This window comes from Cricetulus griseus (assembly GCF_003668045.3).
Source record: "Cricetulus griseus strain 17A/GY chromosome 1 unlocalized genomic scaffold, alternate assembly CriGri-PICRH-1.0 chr1_0, whole genome shotgun sequence".
Classification (NCBI taxonomy): Eukaryota; Metazoa; Chordata; class Mammalia; order Rodentia; family Cricetidae; genus Cricetulus; species Cricetulus griseus.
Window position 1 is genome coordinate 147,297,822 of NW_023276806.1, and position 16,742 is coordinate 147,314,563.

Genomic DNA, 16,742 nt, shown 5'->3' on the forward strand with positions numbered 1-16,742 from the left:
CTGGAGTTGCTGAGGGCTGGTGTGCGTTCCTATTATGTTATCCTCTTAAAGAATTTGCAAGGTTCTTTTGTGTGTATATGGTTTTCCTCTTAATGTCACAACCAATCACATGATGCTTGTGACTCAGTGATGTTGCCCCAGAATGATTGTCTTAACACTCAAACTGACCATTCACTTCTGTGTTTGAAGACTTTGGTAGCTCAGTCAGGAAAAAAAAAATCATAACATCAGAGCAGAATCTGGCTTCACCTCTTTTGCCCACCTCATCTCCTGGCACCTGATTAAGTGGAGAAGTGTTTTGTGTCTTGAAATATATATATATATTATATATATATATATATATATATATATATATATTTCTTTCTATCTCCAAAAGCTGTCTTCCTAACTCCCGATTGCGTCACCACCATGTCAGCCATTTTAACATAAAAAGTTTTAATGAAAAAAAACTTTTTCTGGAGTTAAGCTGGTGTGTTTTTGTGTGTGTGTGTGTAATATTTTTCCATTACTATACTATAAGCAGTTGGGCCAGGCTATTAACAACATTGTAGTGTTTTTATCCTCATGTCTCTTCTCACAAGACCCCTTATATGGAAGTGTTTGATAAAATATGTCAAAATGAAATAGCTGTCTTCAAGCTGGACCAAAGTAATTTATTTGTATAAAGCCAGAGGTTTGGGTCTATAAATTAACAATTTCTTTACTTCTAGCCAGTGTTCAAATGGGACCGTGAAATGTGACGAGCCAGCAACACCCTCTACTGGTGAGTTCCAGATAAAGATTTTCCTGTGGAGAATGTATCTCAATCACTGCCTCTTACTTTTCTGATAGATGGCTTTCAGTCCCTTGAAAGCTTTCTTTCTCAAGTACATGCATACAGCAATATCACACAGTCAGCACGGTGTTTCAATGATTCCCGACTTTCTTCACATCAAGAATTAGAGTATTTGAAGGATGGAGGTAAGCATATAAGGCTGTGTAGACCAGTGGCTATATTAACTTTCCTAATATAGTTCCTAATGTTGTGGTGACCCCCAACCATAAAATTATTGTTGATGCTTCTTCATGACTGTAATTTTGCTGTTACGAATCATAATGTAAATATTTTTGGGCAGAGAGATTTGCCAATGGGGTCATGACCCACAGGTTGAGAACTGTTGGCCTAGAGCCGCAGCTGGCCAGCTGAGACAGGTAATGCTTATACTGGCTACCTAAGGTTTATCTATACCACCTAGGTTAGCTAAAAGGCTTTCGGGAGAGAGCCCAGATGCTGGTTGTAACACAGTTGTGCATCAGAAATCAGAACACTCTATCCTAGACGAACACTTCTCAGTTTTTAATGCATACACAATGAATGAGCTGGTGATCTTGCTAAGACTCAGGTTTGGATTCTGATTCAGGAGCAATGCCAGAGATTCTGAATGTCTACCAATGGCCAAGCTAATGTCAGTGCTCTTGGGTCCTGGGGTGTATCTGGGTAGCATGGTTCTAGTGTTAGTTGTGACAAATTGAAAATAGCATAGCATAAGAGCATGGTAGCACACTCCTGTAGTCCAGCACTGAGGGGATGGAAGCAAGGCAATTCAGATTTCAAGGCCAGATTTAGCTATGCTGAGTTAGAAGCAAGTGTGACTTATATAAGTCCCTGTTATAAAAATGAAAACTAAAAGCAATAGATTTATAAAATATATCCATCGCCATTTCTCTTAGAATGTCACTTTCCACTAGAGTGGAAAGAGCTTCAAATTAGAAGACTGTATGAACCTGTATTTTCATCAGATAAAGAAATAGCCTCGTATTTTTTAATGACTACAGAAAGCTTCTAGGCAAATGACAGTTCTTGGTTTTCATTCTGTTAGGTAGTGAGATTTTAGGTTCTACTACTTATTTGAATACCCCACTATATATCTCTATAAATGAGCTGTGAACTGAGCCTCTTGGCACATATCTGTACTCCCAGTTAAAGAGGCCAAAGCCTAAGGAGGAATCACAGGCCAACCTGGGCTCAATACTGAGAGCCTGCCTCTTAGAACACAAAACAAAACAGATGTCCTTTGAATTATATATTCTAGATTTACTTTGTTGGGATTTATGTCACTCTGGGACTTTTCTACAGGTCATGCTACTGGGCCTTGCACTTAATATGTAGCTACTGGAGAGCCTCACTGTACGCCTCCTTCTTCAAGGCAGCTCATAGTTAAAGCAAGGATGCCTAGGTAGCCTGCTTTCTCAATGGACTCCTCATGATTCTATCCCTATGATCCTACATGACAGACAGATGTCTTATTTGATCCTGACAGACCCCAAAGCCTTCTGAAGAAGCAGGAAGTCCCTGTCATGCCTCTGTAACAGTGGCTATTTCAGTATAGTAAAAGCTGATGAAAATAATTACTCATGGTTAAGCAAGGTCAAGAAGTAACACATTTATTAAATGGCTTTGAAAATGTTGAAATATGTTATAGTTTTCAGCCCTTAAAATTGGTGTGTTGGAATTAATCAACATGCCCTGTTTTTGTACTTGAAGTATTTATCTACTAGTTGTTTATTGACATGCCAGGGAAGATGGCCGAGAGGTTCAAGTTCAAAACAGCTTTTGGAAATTTTGGTGACTGAACAGACTCTAGATAGTAACATTGATAAACTCATCAACTCCAGGCTCACAGAATGAGAGCATCCTTTAATTATAGCAATGATCTGGTCTATAAATTTTGTGTATAAGTTTGTGAAGTGAATACAAGTTAAAGCCATGTTTTCCATGCTTACATTTGAAGTCCACGCCTGCCCAGAAGGGAAGGAATATTTTGACTGCAGGTTTCCTGACCCTGAATTACCAGCTGGTGGTATCAATTGTGAGACCACATGTGCAAACCTGGCCATGAACTTCACCTGTGCTCCTTCCTCACCCTGTATCAGTGGCTGTGTTTGTGCTCCAGGGTGAGTCCCCTTACCTTGCTAATACAATCATTCAAGATTGACAGTGAAAGCAAGGTCTCTTTAAAATATTCTTGGGGCCAGCTAGATGGTTTAGTGGTTAATAGAGATTGCCTTGTGCATCTAATGATCTGAGTTAGATCCCTGGAACCCACATAAAGGTGGAAGGAGAGAGCTGATTCCATAGGGTTATCCTCTGACCTCCATATTCAAAGCATGACACACTTAGGCCCATGTATGCACATTACACGCGCGCGCGCGTGCGCGCGCGCACACACACACACACACACACACACACACACACACACATACACACACACACACACACACACACAATTGATGCAATGATTGCCATTGCCATTAATTTGTAATAGTGAAGCCTACTGATGTGATTATAAACATTACAGGTGACTATATTGAGGCTAAACAGAGGGTTTCTTTTAAGTGGGAACTCTGACTTCATTCACACCAGAGCTCAAATTCCAGCTCTGCCACTGTTAGCTGAATGATTTTTCCACACATTCCTCTCAAGCCCCAACTAGGTAGGCATTGTAAGATCTGTAAGATATTGTAAGCTGTGTGTGTATGTGTTTGTGTGCATGCATGTGTGCATGTGCATGTGTAGAGTGTGTTTAATATATATGAATTACAATTTAATGCCAGGCCATCTCCTCTTCATACATTTCCTTCAGTTGCAGGAATACCATGTATCTGTGACAGACGTAGAATCTGGAGGCTGTTAGCTTCCTTGTAGACATTCATACAGTCAGCTCTCCCTGTTTCTTGCTTGTCTAATGATGAATAAAAGGAGAGCCATCTCAGGTAAACAGGTCACTCATTCTTCCTCAGTGAACACATTCCACAAAGACAATCCCAGGATCAACTCATAAGAAGTGAGAGCATTGGAGGGGGAGGTTTCGTGTTTTGCCTCCCAGGAGAATCACCTTTGTCTAAATGGCTCCAAAGAGCCAAGTGGCTGGGAATGGTATCAATCTGTTTAGAGAAGAAGGGCTTATGAAAGAGAGAAAGAAGGCCACAAGAGACAAGAGACCACATAAGAGAAAAATAAAGATAGGTGGAAATCAGGCCAGACAACAAATGAGCAAGGAAAATAGTTTGTCTAAAGGACAAGAAAATGTTTGTTGTGGTCAAATACTTAAGCCCTGAAACATTGCTTGATCTGTTTGATTTTGAGTGTTGGGATGCATGGCAGTTAAAGCCGTATCTAAATTTTATTTCAGATAGAGTGTCTGATGCTGTTTACTATTCCCTTAGACTTTCAGTTCAAACTTGACATTTATTTCCTGGCTAACCTCATTAAGAAACATAGAGAAGCACCATCCCTCCTTCCTTAATTGTATTGGAATAGAGCTAGAAACAACTGAGATGCTTCTGGTTGATTCAGAAAAAAAAATTCGAACAGAAACACTTGTAGTAAAAAGTCGATGATGGCAATTAAGTTATCTCCGAATCAGTGTGACCTTTTTTGGCTCATATGCAGACAATACTTTAGTATATCACGTGTTTTCCCAGGGATCCTGATAGGGTCAGTGGCTATAAAAGGCCTACATGGACCAAGTTTAGAAATTACTGCACTGAACTAATGCAAAATGGAGGAAAAGTCAATATAAATGGCTTCAAATATTGGTCCTCCTTATTAAATACCCTTGGAGCAAGTTACTCAGTTTCAATTTCTTTTAAAAATGAGTGTAGTGGTTTATGTATCATGAATAGCTGAGTACATCATAGCACACCAGTTATATGGTAGGTGCCCAGTCAGTGTTTATTATATGGCCCCTCCCAGCCAACCAAAAAAATACAAAATGGCTGTGTCTTCCTCCTTCTCCCGGTTTTTGATTAGGTGTGGAAAACTCATCAGTCACCCGCATAACCACTTAAGATTATTGCTTTGTCTGGGTCTACAGAGATCGTGGTCCATTTGACTTTAACAACTAAGGTTTATGTAACAGTATTTTGGGAAAGGGGATTAGGAGGAGGCATTAAAATACACACATAAGATGAAAACAATTTACTGTATTCCATTGTCATTAGGCTAAAATGAGTTTGTGACATATTTGAAGATGGTGTCTGGTCCTTATCATCACATTCAATCAAATATTTAGTTCACTGTGACTAATCCTCTATGAAAAGTGTACACAGATTGTTAAGTACAGAAGCTGATGAGGAAGTTAGGGACAAAGAAGACTGTCAGAAAAGAGTGAACTACAGTGAGACTTAAATGATGAGAAGAATTTCACAAAAAGAACAAAGAAGGTGACGAGTTCAGAAAAATGAGGTGAGAGTTTGTAGGATCTAGGGGATAGCTTGTCTCTAAGAAAGAAATTGAATCAGACAATACATCATTTACACACATAAGTTTCTTTATTCATTCTTTATCAACGAAGGAATTTATTCCATGGCTAAATGGTAACAATATCATTGTTCTCTTGAGTAGAGTGTAAAGTCTGACAGACTATATACACCAATAAGAAAGTACTACACTACATACAAAGAGTCATGAGGGCAGCAGAGGTAAAAAACACAGGTGTGGTTATTTCTGATGAGGGAACAGGTAAGCATTCAGGATTCAGAACTTTGATGATAATTTTTTTATTGTTCTGGGAATGGAATCCAGGGTTTCATACATACATACATACGTAAATCCTTAGCTCTTAGCCCTAAGTTTTGTAACATTGAATGATACCATTTTAAAGAAAATTCATAAAAAATGCTTTCTACATATTTCGTTAATGGTATATTTTGGTCATTTGATTATTGTCTTATTAAAATTATTTAATAAATCAATTATTCATATTTAATATTAATTAGTTAAGGTTCACTTAATGTTACATTTCAGTGACTATTATACATTTAATTTTAAACACATTACCATCATATTTATTATTATAATATTGTTAATTATTTCAATTTATATACAATATTTTGGAGAAAATGTAAGAATATTGAAAAATTATATTTATAATGAGGGTATTGGAATATATATGTGATCTATGCAACATAGATTTATTTAATCTTAATACCACTATGTTTTGATAGCACACTATTTCCTCCAATATTATGAATTTTTAATATTAAATTATATGTATTAAACATCTTATAGTACTAGATAACTTCAGACAGATTTTTCTGAAGTGATTTTTTAAAAGAAGGAGATAATACTTCAAAGAAAACATTTAAAACAGTATATTAACATAAAGGAACATGAAACATTTGATATATTTTCATTTAAATATACCTAAATCAAACTGTAATGATTTTATATCTTAGCACTGGGAAACATGCTTGCTCTTTAAATCCTTTAGCAGAAATGTTATTGATGTCATAATTTACTATTTCACCCAAAACTGTTAGACAACACAACCTCTTTTAGTAGCTTATAGTGGTGACAGGGATACCCATCTCTTCAAAAAAGTGTGCTTTTTCTAGAACAACTCACCATGTTAGAAATATATGCTTCTGTTTTATATTTAATGTTCTATATAACAAAAGGTTAAATCATATCTGATCATGCACTTGGTTTTCAGTCAATACTGGGATACACAAGGACATTGTAGGGGGAAGATGGGGGGACCAGATTCGGTTTCCAGTGTAAAAGACAGTGTGGAGTATGATAAAATTGTAGACTGAAAGCCCGCTTGACATGTGCAGATCTTTCTAATCCTGTTTCCTTTTCATCTGGAAGCATGGCAGAGCACAAAGGGAAGTGCTATGTCCCCGAAAGCTGTCCCTGCATCTGGAAAGATTGGGAGTATGTCTCGGGGGAAGTCATCTCTACACCGTGTTACACCTGGTAAGGACAGCCATTTATTCCATGCAAGTTTTCCTCAGCAACTGTATTAATTTCAGCTGTTTTAGTAACATGAATTGATGTGTCTGATTAGCAAAAGGAAACCATGATCAAGCTTGGGCATATTAGAACTGGAGGCCATTGGGAGCTGAGTAGCTAATTTCTATGATGGGACATTGGCATTTTAAATGCATATTTGTTAGCCTAGAAGTATATAATGTGACAATTTGGGAACAATAGGGGAAACATCTCAAACTTATAAGAAAACACTAAGTGTTACAAAGAGAAGGCCTTATTCAATGGAAGCTTTAGTGTTTGGAAATCAGTGAACATAGTGTCATAAAATAATTATTTTTAATAAGATATCCTTAAAATATATTCAAGTATTCTAAAATTTTGAATATAGAATCTTGAACATAAAAGTTTCATTCTATTATCTATTTTCTGTGTTCCCCAGACTTACTTTTGGTGTCTGGCACTATAAAAGTAGATATATGACAAATCTGTCCCTGTAATAGGCATTATCAGAGTGAATTGACAATATTTATAATGGTAATTGGCTCTGAAGGCATCTGAGAACAAATATTTAGGCTACTTGAAAATTGCTAGTGCTGCAGTGGTAGCTCTCAGTAGAGCACTGGCTGCTTTTTCAGAGGGCCCTGGTTTGGCTCCTAGGTCCAGTGGATCCAACACTCCTTTCTGGCCCTCACAGACACTATGTATACACATACAGTCAAAACACCCATATACATTAAATAATAATAATACTAATTCAAACCTAATTTCTCCATAACTCTTGTTATTTTTTAATAGTGTTTGTCGGCGGGGGATGTTCAATTGCACATATTATCCTTGTCCTGCAGTGTGCACAGTATATGGGGACCGGCATTATTACTCCTTTGATGGGTTGGAATATGATTACATCAGTGATTGCCAGGTTTTTTTGATAAAGGTTGGTCTTGAAATATGACTATGTTCAATTTCTTAATGCTTGAGTTCTTTTCAGATTTACTTTTTTTTTATAGTGGTAGTATTTGTTTATGCTCATACCATGTGCCAAGACTTCCCATGGCACAGCCTTCCTTATGGAAATATCAGTGCTTCCTTTGAGAGGGGAGGGTGGGCATGGAATCCCAGAACAGAGGAGGGAAGGTCGGCATGGAATCCCAGAATACCAGCGGTGTTTCCTCTTTCCCCAGATTCTTTCCAGTATTTGTCATTAGTTGTTTGCTTGATCTTAGCCATTCTCACTGGGGTAAGATGAAATCTCAAAATAAATATAATTTTCACTTTCTCAATTACTAAGGATGTTGAACACTTTTTGAAATTTTTCTTAGTTATTTTTATTTCTTTTAGAACGCTTTGTTGAGATCTGTGTTCATTTTAATTGGGCCATTCGTCTTTGTAATTCTTTTATTTTTGAATTCTTCATATATTCTAGATGTTAATCCTCTCAGATGTGTAGCTTGCAAAGGTTCTCGTCCACTCTGTCTTTCGCCTCTTCACTTTACAGATTATTTATTTGCCTTGTTTCACAGAAACACTTTGGCTTTCTGAAGTCCCATTTGTCAATTTCTGGCCTTAATTTCAGAGCAAATGGAGTCCCATTCAGAAAGCCATTTTCTACACCTGTATTTTCTTGTAGCAGTTCCTGGCCTTCCTGTTTCACATTGAGGTATTTGACCAATTTGGAATTTAATTTTTCGTCCATTCTGACTCGGGAGTGGGGGTGGGCTCTAGTGTCAAGAGCACCTCTGAAGAGTGATTTGGCTTTCTCCCAGTCAGCTCTCCATCTTTGTATTGATTGCATCCAGGCCTCATCTCTGTAGACTGCAGTGTTTTTGCCCATGATCAAACTTAGCTTGAGTTTCTTTGGGTCCTAAGAAGGACTGAATAATCCAATTCATAGAAGTGTGCACTTTATTTCTCACCTGGACTATTAAAAATTAACACTTAGTTTTAGTGTAAAGGCATACTGTTCTTTGACCTCACTGTTGAAGAAAGTTCGATTCGTTTTTGCTTATTTCTAGATTGCATGTTTTCTTAATACAACCAAGTTCCAGATATCTCACTTTCTATAGTGTGGAGTAAATACTTGTTAGAATTCAACAGTTAAAATACTCTACTACTTTATTGATTTTAGTTTTTGTTTTGTTTTTTTTACCACACAGTACATAGCATGTTATTTTTTTGTGTCTTGAGACAGATTTAGGGAGAAGGTCATAACTGTTGTGTGAGGCAAGATATGATTTAAGAGAAAAGAAACCCCACGAAGTCTAAAACTTCCAGCATCCTGACTTATGCTATAAACTCAAAAACCAGGAAGTATATATTTTACTTATCAGATTTCAGAGTTAAACTGTATGGAATTCTGTGAACCCATCGCAAGTAGCAGTGCCTGTTAGACTTCTTCCCACAACTTGTTTTAGATTAGGATTTTAATATTTTCTTTAGTGGTTCCTTAAAATGTTACTGAATTCCTTAACCCCCTGGGAGCTTTCTGATTTTATGTCTCTTAAAATGTTAATCCTTACCTAAGTTTTCACATCAATAATGCTTTGTGTGTTTTCTGCAATGTCAGTCCTAGACTGAGAAGTAGGGGTACAGTGCTGAACAAAAATTAATGTGGGCTTAGCTTCACTTGAACCTTGGATCATAGGGAGAACAGTATTATTATTATTATTATTATTATTATTTAATTTATATGAAACTACAAAGAAAAGACAATAATTACCTAGATGTAAAATCCATATTAAGGATTTTTTGGGTGTGTGCATGTTTGTGTGCCTGTGTGTATGTGTACTTGTGGGTGTGTAGTGGCCTGCAGCAGATACTGGATATCTTCCTGAATATTTCTTCTTTATCTATTTCGAGACAGGATCTCTCATTGAATCTGAGATAAAAAAAAATTGGCTATCCAGGATAGCTATTGAGTTCCAGAAATTTCTCTCCTTCCTAAGAATTGCAAATGTAAATACCTGCTGTTGTGCTAGGCTTTTATTTTAAAAATAGGGACTTGGTGACCAAACTCAAATCCTCATGCATACCCAGCAAACTCTACTGACTGAACAACTTCTTCTAAACCTTTTGAGTTTTCATCCGATTTTGTTTTTGAAGTTACTCTTGTCTTCTTGTAACTCTTCTCATTTCTGGTCCTTTGTTTCTGATCACCTGGTCTACTTTTGTGCATCTTTTCTCAAAACTCTGGCTCTTACAGGTTTGATTTCATAACATCTTGCAGCTGTAAACCCTGTTTTATTATTTGATGATTCATAGGTACCTATCAGTAGGGACCTAGTGTGGAATGGTTAACCTTAAAGGGAGTTCAGGTTTATATGTGACAGGTGCTGACAATGGCCTGTCAAGCACTATACTATTCACTTTTGAAAGGTGCTGACAGGTCAAGTTTTGGAATCATTTGGAGGATTATTGTCTATCAGAGGTTTTAGAATGGAGAGAATAAGGAGCCTTGGTATTGACCTTTTCCATCTAGCTTTGTAATTATTCCTGCGTTGCCTAGTAACTCTGCCACATTATTTCCAAACCTAATATTAACTTGAAGTAGATCAGGAGTGGGAATTATAGACACATAACTCTTAGCATTGCTATTGTTTCAGATTTCTGTCAGCATAGCAGGGTGTTAGGAGACAGAGCATGTAATATAGAATATTTCTTGACATTCTGATTTAATATAAAGAATAGGTCTAACAATGAGTTACTTTGATTAACAGTAACAGAAACGTAATTGTAACAGAAACCTTGTAGCCCATTTTTCTCGTCTCTTAATCTAAATAACTCTTCCCCAAAGGAAGAACAAACAAAACCCTGCATTATATCCTCTTTTCTGCTTTGAAAACCATTCATAATACATAAAAGTGTGGCATTAATATTTTTAGTAGAACAATGCTATAATCATCGTAATGGCCCTTATTATGCTGCCTTTCAACGTTCAATGCTTTGCAGAGGATTGTTCAGAACAGAGCCAAGAGCTCCCAGCACCCATCAAGGAGAAATAAATCACACAGACACATTAATTACTCTGTCAGCGCCATTCACTAACCCTCTCCTGTAGGCACTGCTGCTGTAATTACCAATGAGTCATGAATAATTTGGCCAAACTAGGAAAGATATTGATTTAGGGCTTCTATTGCTAGTGATGTCAAAACTTATGTATAGAGAATTTACATGAAAATGCATACGCTTTTAATCACATTTTCAGCATTAGGAAAACACACCTTCATCTGTTTTTAAATGAAGCATTCAGGAAACCTACATGGAGCTTTGAAATTTTTGTGTTTACATAATAATGTCCCACCCCAACCTAAGGTTTAGATGAACCCAGCCCCATCTCTACTTATGTTCATCCTTGCACCCCACTTCTCAGTCTAGAGCTGACACCATGAATGTCTCCATCCTTTTCCTTTTGATGAAATCTTCCCCGTTAATGTTAGTGAGAGGCTTAGGGACCAGTAGTTTTGACTTTTGGAGAGAGAAGGACCACTTTGGAAATTCATCCATGAAAGCTTGTGGACTGAGGAACTTTGATGCTGCAGAGGATGTGAGCACAGAAGGAAGGGGGTTCGGTAAAGCGTAGATTTCTGTGTTCATGGTTAAAGGATGTTCTCTGGGATGAAGGAGTCATTACACATTGGGCTTTTCTCTTCAACAATTTCTAGAACGATTCCTAATTTTATCACTGTGGCACTATCAAAAGAGAAGCAAATAAGAACAGATTAAGATTCTCAATTCTGCTTCTGCATTTTATAAAATAAGTGACTTAGGAATCAGTCTGTCCCTCTTTTTAGGAACGTTGTTTTTTATTGATACATATTCATTGACCACAGGGCTGGTTTTCATAAAAGAAATTCTGTAAGTGTACTGCATACTTTGAACATATTGATGGATACCCATTCTAACTACATTCGGCTATTCTACTTCTTCTAGTAGCCCTTCTGCTGTCATCTCATGTGCCTGTGGATGTGCACACGCACTTGTGTTTGTGTATGTGCATGCTTGTACATGTGTGTGTTGTGAGTGTGTGTGTATGCATGTATGTGTGTGCATGTGTGTCAATGGTTTAAGGCATCTTTGTAAAGTCTAGGATCCACAAATCAGAGAAAATATGTATTTGTATGCCTGAGCTATTTTACTTAATATTGAAGATCTACTGTTGCATTCACTTCCTAACAGGTGATGTGATTTCATTCTTCTTGTGGCTGAGTAAAACTCCTGCATGTGCATGTGTGTGTACTTCACATTTTCTTTACATATTGATTTGCTGATGGGACTCTAGGCTGAGTGTAAAAGCTGGCTCTTGTGACGAGCACTGCACATCTCTGTGTGTGTTCATTTGGAATCCTTCAGGTATATGCTCAGAAGGGGTATAGTTGTATCACATGAAGATCTAGTTTTAGTGTTTTTGAGAAGCTTTCATTCTGATTTTTATGGTGCCTTGACCAGTTCATGTTCCCTTCCATGTCTAGAAAGTTTCCTTTTGTCTTCCTTCTCTCCACCATTATCGTTTTATATGCTTTAATAATGATAGCCATTCTGACTGGGCTGAGATGGAATATTAATATAATTTTAATTTGCATTTTCTGATGGCTAAGGATGTTGAATATTTTTCCATTTGTGTTTCCTCTTTTAAAAATTGTCTCTTTAGCACATTTATTGACCATATAATTTGTTTTTTAGGTTTTAGTATTTATTTATATTTGCCCTTTCTACTATACCTCTCTCTCTCTCTCTCTCTCTCTCTCTATATATATATATATATAATATATATATATATATATTAAAGACTTTCTCCCATTCCATCAACTATCTCTTTGTTTTGATTTTTTTGCTGTGAAGACGGTTTTAAATTTTAAGCAGTCTAATTTTTTTAGTTCTTAGTATTATTCCTTGAGCTATTGGAGCCCTTTTTAGAAGTCCCTCACATATGCCTATATCTTAGAGTAATTTTTCTCAATAGCTTCAGATTACAGGTTCTATGTTTTGGTCATGGATCCATATGACTATTTTTGTTTACAAGGTGAAAGAGAGGGCTCTAGTTTTACTCTGCTGCGTGTAAATGTTCAGTTTTCCCAGAACTACTTGTTAAAAACAGCCTATTTTCCCCAGTGTATGATTTTGAAAACTTTGTCAAAAGAAGTTAGCTTTTGCTGTGTGGATTAATTCCGTTGATCTGTTACAGTGGTCTACATATATCTGTTTTGTGTCAATACCATGCTGTTTTTTTCCCTATGACTGTGGAGTATAACTTGAAATCAGGAGTTGTTTTAAGCCTAGCATAATTATTTTTTTCCAGAAGTGTAGTGGATACCAGAGTATTTTGTGTTTTCCTATTAAATTTAGTATGGCTTTTTCTGTTTTTATGGAGCATGCCACTGGAATTTTGAATTACGTTGAATCTGCTACAGGTTGCTCTTGGTGACATAGTCATTTTCTTTTTTTTTTCCAAGACAGGGTTTCTCTGTGGTTTTGGAGACTGTCCTGGAACTAGCTTTTGTAGACCAGGCTGTCTTGAACTCACAGAGATCCTCCTGCCTCTGCCTCCTGAGTGCTGGGATTAAAGGCATGCTCCACCAACGCCTGGCTGACATAGTCATTTTCATGACATTAATTCTATTGATTTATGAGCATAGGGATTGCACAACTTTTAGAATCTTCAATTGTTTAAAAATTTTCATTGCAGAATTTCTTTATTTCCTTGGTTAGGTTTATTACCAGGCATTTTACTTGTTTAGGATATTATGCATGATATTGTTTTCATTCTAGGAATTTAGGAACTTCCCCTGATTTCTTCTTTGATGTATTCATCATCAGGTACTATGTTGTTTAGTCTCCACAAGTTTGTGTATATTCTGTAGGTGCTTTTGCTCATCATTTTTAGCTTTATTCTAATGCTGTCAGATGGAATCAAGGAAATTATTTACATTTTTATATTTGTTGAGACTTTTTTTTGTCCTAAAATATTTTCCAGAAATAGTTTAAATAAGAAATTTCCATGGGTGAGTGAGAAGACTGAGTATTCCACAATGTTTAGTAAGAATATTATCGATGCTTGTTAAATTCATTTCTTCTATCACATAATTAAACTTTTGACATTTCTTTGCTGAGGATTTGTCTGGATTACCTGTCTGGTTGTGAGAGTGAGGTATTGTAGTTACCCACTGTTCCTGTGTTGGAATAATCTATTTACTTATAACAGTATATAATGCATACGTGTTTAGAAGTATAATATAAATCGACTTTCTCCATTTCTTTTGGCCAATTTTAGTTTGGAATCTATTGTGTTGGATATTGGTATTGCTATAGCTGTTTGCTTTCTAGTTACATTTGCTTGGAACATACTTCATTCCTTTCACTCTAAGAGTATGTGTTTCTCTTTTCCAGTTAGGTACATTTCTTATAGTTAAGAAATAGGCTGGGCATTGGTGGTGCACGCCTTTAATCTCAGTACTCGGGAGGCAGAGACAGGCAATCTCTGTGAGTGTGAGACCAGCCTGGCCAACAAGAGCTAATTCCAGGACGGCCTCCAAAGCCACAGAGAAACCCTGTCTCAAAAAACCAAAAAAAAAAAAAAAAAGAAATAGACAATTCCAGTTTTAAAATCCATCCTCGTAGTCTTTGCCTTTTAATTAGAGAATGCTAAGACAATTATAGAATTACTATTGAGGGATGTATACAAATTCCTGCCCTATAGTTGTCTTTGTAGTGCTGGTACATTCTTAACCTGCATTGCTTATTACTTATTCTAGTGCTTCTTCTTCTTCTTCTTCTTCTTCTTCTTCTTCTTCTTCTTCTTCTTCTTCTTCTTCTTCTTCTTCTTCTTCTTCTTCGTCTTCTTCTTCTTCTTCTTCTTCTTCTTCTTCTTCTTCTTCTTCTTCTTCTTCTTCTTATTATTATTATTATTATTATTATTTCCTTGTAGCCTGATGGATGTGTCTGTCTTTCTCTTCAGTGTATAGGATTCCTTCACATACTTTCTGTAGTGATGGATTTGTGATCATGGACTTCATTAGTTTGTGTTCATCGTGGAATGTTTTCTACTTTAATTGTGAAGGATGACTCTGCTGGGCAGTGTGCTGTGATGTGGCAGTGCAGTGTCTAATAGGACATCAGCCACTGAGGGTATGGAGGGAAAGGAAATAAGCAGAGTGAGCCTAGTAATCATGACAAAAAATAGAGAAGGGAAAAGTAAATGAAGGGAAACTGTAAAGGAAAGGGAGAATCTAGGGCTGCTTCATCCAAGGTAGCATGAAAAGAGAAAGGAGGGGGCAATATGGTCAGACAGTATAAAGAAGCTCAGCGCTTGGAGGTCGAGGAAGGGAAACCTCCAACTTCAGGCTGAAAACTCTGTTTTCATTTCTCTGGGAAAACCTATTCAGAAGCGAAAGGAAAATAGGAGGATAGTTCAAGACAAAGCTGATCCACTAAATTGAAATTAGATATTAAATAAGAGAAAAATAAAAATGAAGGAAAGGAACTGTTCAAGGATGCAGCATCTTTGCACATCCCTTGCATGAGCATGGGTGGAGGCCTGCCTTTGTACAGTCCTTCATATAGGTGCAGGTCTGTCTGTCTGTCTGTCTGTCTGTCTGTCTGTCTGTCTGTCTCTGTCTCTGTCTCTGTCTCTGTCTCTCTCTCTCTCTCTCTCTCTCTCTCTCTCTCTGGTACATTCTATGTCTCAACTCAGATTTCTACCTCCCTCAAAGTGTGTGATTCCAATTTAAAGCTTTTCTTGCCAGCTAGTGGTTTTCTACAGGCCATAGCTCAACATATAGTTAGTGATTCCTGGGGTAGTTTTCCAGAGTGAGCCATGATGGGAGGGCCATGGGCTCTAGAATCACTCAGCTGTCAACTCTGTGGTGATGGGGTCTTTTAAAATGGCTTCTTTACCAATAAAGACTTTGGACACCAGACTTAGAGAAATTGAGCTAGGTTGATTCAAAAGCCTCCTCACAGAAGACTTGCTTTCATAGTATATGAAGGTGCTATGAAAGCTGCAAGGAATAAATTCAGGTAAGAACACCCCATCCCCACTGCTGTGATGTCTATGAACCACAGCAATGAACAGCATAGCAAGCTATCCCAAAGATACAATAGTGGCATTTACATCTTGGTGGTAACCAGCAGCTGTTCATTTGGAATCAAGGCCTAATCAAATAGGCAAAAAATTCATGCCTAGGAGTGTAAACTGTGTGTGTGTGTGTGTGTGTGTGTGTGTGTGTGTGTGTGTGTGTGTGTATAACAATAATGGTTATAGGAAAAGGGAGTACATTTGAGAGAGAGCTGAGGGGGTGATGCAAGAGTAGTTAGAGAGAGGATAAAAAGGGAGAAGTGACATAAATACGGTATCCATATATGAAATTTTAAAAAGTGAACCTAGGAAACCAAGGAAACCCTCTTAGATTGCAAATATAAAAGAACTATCTAGAAGCAGGAACTTTTAACTCACAAAAGCAGAAAACCCATGGAAGTGTTGCCTCAATTTTTCATGACCTCTTTGATTGTGTATTTAGGTCAGTGTCATCCCAGAAATGCTGCTCACAACCAGCACACAACCATTGCAGTGGCTTCCATGGAAACTTGGTGAGATCACAACTAAAGGAGCACACTGTGGTCTCAGTACTTTGTCTGAACTGTTATGGGATCATCTCAGTGAGATAAACTTAAGTCCGTATCTCTCAGAGTATGCATAACCAGCCACAGGAAATCCAGGAATCAAGGCAGAGCACTGATGACTAGTCCTGGCCTAGCCAGTTAACAACAGGATAGTGACACCCCCAAAGGGTGTCATTATGCCATTGTTTATGGTTGATGGTCCTTATTGCTTGGCTGTAGGCTGAACTCTGATACATGAGCACATATCAAGAAATGATTCACTTAAATGTTGTGCTTGCTGTACACATGGCATTTGTGTGGGGAGGGAATGTTTAAAACACACACACCATACAGGTGCACATGCAGACCTGATACCAAGGGGCCACCTGGACAC

General features: G+C 37.4%; 1 protein-coding gene across 1 annotated transcript in view; it reads left to right on the forward strand.

Moving 5' to 3' along the window:
* Nucleotides 1-16,742, forward strand: part of Otogl (otogelin like) — a 136,465-nt gene that overhangs the window by 54,025 nt on the left and 65,698 nt on the right. Inside the window, exons 22-25 of the mRNA XM_027392463.2 lie at nt 711-763; nt 2,772-2,934; nt 6,635-6,742; nt 7,553-7,691. Coding sequence (XP_027248264.1) covers nt 711-763; nt 2,772-2,934; nt 6,635-6,742; nt 7,553-7,691 — 463 coding nt within the window. The remainder of the gene's footprint in view (nt 1-710; nt 764-2,771; nt 2,935-6,634; nt 6,743-7,552; nt 7,692-16,742) is intronic.